Below are 7,570 nucleotides of genomic sequence, written 5' to 3'. Positions count from 1 at the left end.
TAGCTGTTGTTTGTTTATCTAATTTTCAGACTATTTCCATGTGTTTACTATAGAACTGATTTCTATGGCCTATCTAAATTTTAGAATATTAGCTTGCTTATTAATATGTGATTTAATTTGGGGAGGTGTTGATATTTTCTAAAAATCTCAAGTCCCTTTTTCTCTTGTTCCTTTCAGAAAATGGGATATTTTACAGTGGATAATTCTAAACTAGTACTATTGATAGAAAATTCCAAAGTTTTTAGTCTTGTCCTGATTTTCTTTGCTAGTATTAAAGGAACATATTAACCATAATATTATGGGAAAGTATTTTAAGAATCATTTGTTCTAATTCTTACCATGCCCTTGATAAGTTATTTGAATCAGTCTATCAGCTTTAAACAGAAATGTTGATAGAAATGTGTGTGCTAAGACAAATTATTTTAAAATTTTATTCCTTTACATATACCAAAGCAGAATGTGTTATACTGGTAAACTAAGCTAGTTTGATGTTTCAGCATGTTAAGGAAACATTTAAGACCTGTATCTATGCTTCCAAGGTACTGGGTAATTTTAACTTTATATACACATTACCTACATGAAAATATGAGGTCTCATTTATTTGGGACATTTATTTAACTTTGTGAAGAGCTTACATAGTGTGGCATTTTTCTCTGGGTTTCAGGTGAAATCCTCTTGAGATGAAGTTTCTGTTCAGAAAGAGAAGTAGAGTCTTAAATAATTGCTAAATGGGGAAGGCAAATGGAGAAATATCATTGCCATGAGTTTTGATTTTAGCCAGACTAAGGCACTAGTCAAAATACAGGTACATAACATCCCTTAATTTTCAGACATTTTTATTGTATGCATATGTTTCTCAAATAATTGAAAATTATTATTGAATTTGGACTGAAGTTTAATTGTTCAGTTTATTGTGGGTAGGTAATAGAAATTAGAAGCCCACTAATGAAGTTTTAAGTGAACACAGTTCGTTAGGTTTCTCAGAATTTAGGACTATTTTCTTTATATGGAAATTTAAATTTTGTTAGATTGTCTTGGTTTAAGAGCTGGATGCCCTGTTTGTGTGTCAGCTATGATAACAATGCTGTGCTTAATTTAAGTATGCTAGTTCTCTCTCTTTTTTAAAGATTTATGCAAATAGAACTGGGGTTCAGGCCCAAGGATGCAAGGTTGTTGAGAGGATTTACTAGAGATGGTGGGGAGCAGAACAGGCAGATCAACAAAGTACACTGCTGAGGGGAGCAGCTGGGTGAGGCAGGAGAGGTCGGCTGTACCATGTGGATCACCTGGAGTGGGATGGAACTGGTACTAAAAGTGGTTGTGGCGCACCTGCAGTACTGCACTTTAACCCACTGCTCCACCAGGGAGGGCCAGGATATAGTCTTCTAAATAGCACTGAGACAATTCTTCATTATTCCTGAGAGGTTCCAAGCATAGAACAGAAGAAAAGCTTGGAGTGTTGATGTTTCTATTCTATCTCAAATGTAAAACATATAAGTGAATTGTCTGGGTGTATATTGTCTGGGTGTATGCATTACAATTTAGAAATAACCTTTCATCAGACACTTAATGGTAAAGATCTAAGAGGCTGTCACTTAGAATGTATTTACCTCATTACTGTTAGGGTGAATTGAGTTTAATTCAGGCTTTTACTACAAGATTAATAGGATTCTAGATAGTTGGCAAGATTGAGTATACCTGTTTCTAAAGCCTTTGTCCAAATCTCCAAATTTCATTTGTGAATTTAGTGAAAAACTGTTGTAGGTGAAGAGATCAACAAAAAGTTCTTGTTCATCCAGAACATGGTGCAGTTATAATGTATCAACAGGGATTTTGAGAAAATGATAAAATAACATCAAATACCAAAAATAACAAAACCAGGTCCTTACAGATAGCAGTTAAAGGAGGTGATATGCTTTTTCTATGATTACCCTCAATATTTATGTAATGAACTTTATATTTTCTGGTATTGGTTTCCTGTGGAAGAGTTGGAGTAGTATCTGGCAGACTTGGGGGAGAATCCCTAATTTACCAACTGAAACTGGTGTTTTGTCCTTCAGTAGTGAGTGCAAGGTACCCATAGTAAAGATTCAAGAGACTGCAACAGTTCAACCCAGTGAAATCTCCAGACACCTTCCAAAATTACGAATTAGGGAAAAGGATCACTGACGACAAATTAACGTGGGACCAAGTTAAGCGGGACAGAGACAAGACCTAGATCAAATGGGTACAATCCTGGGAAGCAAGATATATTTCTGAACACTTCAAAAATGAATGTTACCACAGAAAAGCTTTTCTGAGTTCATGTCATCCAAAAACTTGAAAATAATTCACATCAAAGTGATCAATAAGGCCTTCCTTGGTGGCCCAACAGCTTAGGATGTAGCACTGCAAGCTCACCACAGCTGCTTCAGTGCGGGTTCTGTCCTCCCCTGAAGGTGACCCACGTGGTGCAGCAGACCTATCTTGTGTGCTGCTCCTCTCAGCAGTGTACCATTAATCTGCCTGTTCTGCTCCCCACTCTTGTCTCTGGTGAATCCTCTCACCATTCCTGCACCTTTGGCCTGTACCCCAGTTCTGTGTGCATAAATAAATCTTAGTTATCAATAGAAAACTCAAATTTCATAGATTTAGGAATACAGTGTTTTGAATGAATTAGTGAATTGGAGGAAGGTTGAGTTTTGGGAAAAGTTGTCAAAGGGATTAACCCAAATGCCCAAAAATAGGTGACTGGATCAAGATGATGTATATATACACAATGGGATATTTCTCAAGAAGATGTACGTATACCTATAGAACATTACTCAGCAATCAAAGAAAGCTAAACTCATGCCTTTCGTGGCAACATAGATGGAGCTGAAAGGGATCAATGATGAAAAGTCATGTACTGTTTCTCATTATAGAGAGGCTGGGAAGAGTGGAGGTTTTAGGGTAATGACTATTTACTAGCGTTACAGGGCAGAGAGGGGCACCCCTCAACCCCCAAACCTGCCTGCTCTAAATACGTTTTGCCATCCACTGCATCAGACACGTGTCTTGAGCATTAATGGAAAGAAACAAATATAAAGTGCAATACAGAAAAGAATATAGTTTCTAAATCAAACACCCAAAGTACTTGCCCTCTTGTGGGTGAAAGTCCACTCAAAAGGGATTGGCCCAAAGTAAGGCCTGAAGGCCCATCACAAGTCTAAATCACCTGGTGGGGACCCGTGGAAAAGGGTCAGAAATGGCCAGACAAATGTGGGGAGAAGAGAGTAAAACCAAAAGATAAATGCTGCCATAGTCAACCTATTTCACACGGGTCTCACCCGTGGATCTGTTTCTGTTACAGGACACCAAGTCTTGTTACAGGACAGGGAGAGAGGGAAAACCCTGAAGCCCCAAATCTGTTTCTAAGTGGGTTCTGCCATCCGCCACATCAAGACAAAACATATAAAACTTTAATGAAAAGGGACTTTAATACAGTAAATATACAATATGGAACACAAAGAATGTAACTTCTAAATCAAAATACTTGAAGTTACTCATCCCCTAATACAGTAAATATACAATACGGAACACAAAGAATGTAACTTCTAAATCAAAATACTTGAAGTTACTCATCCCCTAATACAGTAAATATACAATATGGAACACAAAGAATGTAACTTCTAAATCAAAATACTTGAAGTTACTCATCCCCTCGTGGGCAAAAAGTCAACCCAAAAGGGTTGGTCCAAAGCAAGACCTGAAAGCTGGCCGGGACCCATGGAAAAGGGTCAGAAATGGGCAGACAAATCTGGGAGGAAAAGAGCAAAATCAAAATCAATATAAACTCTGCCATAGTCACCTCCCTACAGGTATCTCACCCACATCTGCTTTAAACATTACGTGCCAACAAGCACGGTTTCTTCACCACATGTTTGCTGCTCCATGTGGCTTCCTCAGGTCTCCTTGTTCTCCATCCCACTTCCTTCTCTTCTGATTTTCTTCTTTCCTTTTTCTCTGCTCAGCTCCACCCTCCTCCTGAGTGGGGCAGGGAACCTGCAACTTCCCCTTTTTCTGGGGACCACCCTGTTAACGCTAGGAGGAAAGGGAAGGGTAAGAAACTAGAGAAAATTGTAATTTCTAAATCGAAAGGGTTGATCTATTTGCTCCTTTTACATTGTTGTCACCCCTCCTGACCGGATTTTCATCCTTGTATCTCAGACCACTGGATCTGAACTTACAATCTCGACTGCTCTGCCAGTTGTTTAGTTTAAGCCATATTCAATTCGAATAGCGAATGCCTGCTATATACCAGACATTTGTAAGGCACCTGCAAAACACTGGAGATAGTTCTGGAGTTTACAGTAGAGTTTGAAGGCAGGGGAAGCATTAAGTATACATGGTTGACATGCATAATAAACCAAATAAAGAATAATAAACCATGGGAAAAGGCTTAGTTCTTCTGGTCACATGACTTTAGATATTCGCTGAATGAACTAATGATCAACAATAAAATCACGACTGCGTGGCATTCTGAGAAGAGCGGCACCGTTTCCGGTTCCTTAACTTGCGAAGACGTGTGGGGGTGTGAAGTCCCGCTACTAGCCGGGCTCGAGCCCATACACAGACCCATAATCCCGGACTCTACACGCATCTTTGAGGGCGCCGGGGAAACCTAGACAAGCAGCGTGCGTTCGCGTCACTGTCCCAAAACCGCCTTCCCGCCCGGCCGCTGTCCTAAGCTCCTGTTGGCTGCCTCGTGAAGTGCCCGCCTTCCTAAGTGGTGCGAAAACCCCAATGAACTGGCTCATTTAACCGTAACCAATGAGTGACGTTAACTCACAGCCAATCACAGGCAGCGACCGCCACCTTGCCCAAAGAGGTCGGCCCAATGAGGTCGGTCACGGGTGGTGGCCCGCGGAGTTTGATTTTCCGCCCCGGACGCGGAAGTAGGTTGGTTAGTTGGGAACCGAGCGGAGGCGAGAGCAAGGGCTGCAGTGCGGGGTCCTTACCGCTTGTGGCCGGCGAGCCCGGCGTTCCGCGGACTGGGATCGACGTCCGATCGCTCCAGAGAGCGACTGGCGCGCCGGGCGCCTGGCCAGGATCCCGAAGCAGGCTTGGATCACGCCCCCAGCCCGCTTCCTGGGGCTGGCGTGGGCTGGAGTCCGAGGAAGGTGAGCGAGGAGATCTTGTCGGTTTGCAGAGCCCGGGGAAGCTGGCGGCCACGGCAGTGACACCACAGGGCGCTAGTCTCACTGATCCAGCAGTTGGAGAACCTGTTGGAGTTTTCATATAGACGAGGAAGGGTGGCAGGTACTCAGGTTTGTGAGCAAGAATTACTCGTCATTTTCTTAAACTTTAGATCGCGCCTGCCTGCGTTCAAAGGTGGCCGGAACCCACCCCTCGTAGTCTCAGTGCAAAGCCCAGGAGAGAGGGAGGTTCCCCTGGCTCAACTGTTGCCCTGTTCTGTGTCCAGTTAATCTATTGTTGAGTGGTGTTAACTGTGCCCTCTCAGACTAAACACCTTACGAACTTTTAATTGCAATTTAACACATTGTTTTCTTTACCAGCCCTTCACTACTCCCCGATGTCTCTTTCTGTTTGACTTCTTACGAAACAATGGTGGCTGTAAGAGAGGGGCTCTTCCAGGTTATTTAATACGGTTTACATGGCAACTATTATTCAAGAATATTTTCTTTCTTTTTCTTGAAGGTGTCAAGGCACCCATAATGTTTCATTGAATTTGCCTTTGTATTGACTTCATCGATGTCTCTCCTATTGCATATCCTAAGAGAGATGCTGGAATATTTTGGTGTTCCCAGAGAACAGGTAAATGTCTTTTAACGGATTTGAATGAACTTGGACAGGGAACATACATAAATGAGAGTTGGAATATGGGTTTACACTTCTTCAGCTAATATCACACCACCCCAGGCCCACCAGTAAAGCACCAGCAACCCAATGGACGAGGTGAAGGATTACAGTGCTTTGGTGGTGGGCAATGGGTGGTGTGGTAACATCTGTAGAAGTGTGAATCTACACCCCCAAATATACACAGTGTTCTAAACCTTTGCTACCTCAATTAAATATGATCCATTAAAAAAAAAATCTTAGAAAGAAGATAGTCAATAGTAGAATAGAAATGAGAGATGGTAGAAAGATTTTTGAATAGAGAGAAATTGCGTATTCCATTTTCTCAATAAAGCAGAGATAAGGCCCTTTTGCAGACAATGGAAGTGACATTGGGAATTTCAGAAATTAGCCGCAAGTCACCATTAAGTAACTAAAATGTCTAAACTAAGATGTGCAACGAATTTTGGAGACAGTTTGAAAGGAAAAATGTAATTTTAACTTGTTGATTACATGTTGAAGTAAGTCTAAATATTGAGTTAAAGTATATTAAAGAAATTTGTCTACTTTTTCAAATACGTAATTAAAAAATTTAATTTACAAGTGTGGCTTGTATTTTCTTTCTTTTGGACAGTGCTCTCTAAGGTGGTTCTAGTATAACCATATTGAAAACTGTTGCCTTGAAGGATTCAAAGGGAATCCTGCCCACAGAATTCATAATCCAATGGGGGATAAGAAAGCTGCCCTGAGACAAAGTCACATGTTATTGTGTGCTTGGTACTACTTACTGGAACTAATTTTAGAAATTCAGAGCTTGGGAAACCCATGAGAGTAGAAATAACCAAATTTGTATAAGAGTGCAAATCTGACCTTAACAGACGGGTGAAGACTGAATCCCACTGGGGCTAAAGTTGCTTGGCAGTGAGGATAGTATGTTTGTGTTAATCTGTGGGAAATTAAGTTAGATAGAATCCAGTCCAGTTGCAGAGGACTTTACAGCATGGTTGGGAATTGAATATGAAATGCATAGTGTATGTTGTTAGCTGGCAGAATTGAGAGAAGATTGATTCAATCAGCATTTAGTTTTAGATCCAGGTATTTGGATGTGGTCAGATAAATTTAGTGCCTTTACTGTTTCAAAGCAATAAATAAATAAATTTTAAAAAAGTAAAAGTAAAACAAATATCAAAGAGACAGCATGACTTTTGGCAGAAGGATTCTATGTGCTGGTGTTTTCTGCATCTGTCTCAACTAGGCCTGTGTTGTGTACTCTGTATGCTGGTGATTCCCAAATCTATGTTTAATCCCAATTTTTCTTCTGCAATCTACAATGGTTGTCCATCTGCTTGTATATACTGCTTGTTGGCTGTTTCCTTGAGGATACTAAAAGGATGCTATTGATATCTGTTGTTCATAGAAAACTATTCTTTTTATGGATCTTAGGAACAATGAAAAATCCAGTTTTCAATACATTCTTTCTATTAAAATCTCTGCCATAAGAATAAATGTTACATCATATTTTGGGAGATACCTGTGTGAAGACCTTATGCCAACATGGGAAGCCTGAGTCCAAAGACAAAATATTACTTGAATTATAGTAGCAGATTTCATTTTTATTATCTTTTTTTTTTTTTTTTGAGAAATGAGAAGTGAGGCTGGATACCTGTGTGAAGACCTTATGCCAACATGGGAAGCCTGAGTCCAAAGACAAAATATTACTTGAATTATAGTAGCAGATTTCATTTTTATTATC

General features: G+C 40.4%; 1 protein-coding gene across 1 annotated transcript in view; it reads left to right on the top strand.

Annotated features, from left to right (window-relative positions):
• Window positions 1-5,733: 5,733 nt before the first annotated feature.
• MTFR2 (mitochondrial fission regulator 2) overlaps window positions 5,734-7,570 on the top strand; it is a 10,585-nt gene continuing 8,748 nt past the window's right edge. Inside the window, exon 1 of the mRNA XM_004673882.1 lies at window positions 5,734-5,796. Within this exon, the coding sequence (XP_004673939.1) occupies window positions 5,734-5,796 (63 nt within the window). The remainder of the gene's footprint in view (window positions 5,797-7,570) is intronic.

This window comes from Condylura cristata, unplaced genomic scaffold (assembly GCF_000260355.1).
Source record: "Condylura cristata isolate star-nosed mole 26May11 unplaced genomic scaffold, ConCri1.0 scaffold00001, whole genome shotgun sequence".
NCBI classification, from domain to species: domain Eukaryota; kingdom Metazoa; phylum Chordata; class Mammalia; order Eulipotyphla; family Talpidae; genus Condylura; species Condylura cristata.
This window is presented reverse-complemented; position numbering and strand designations above follow the sequence as displayed.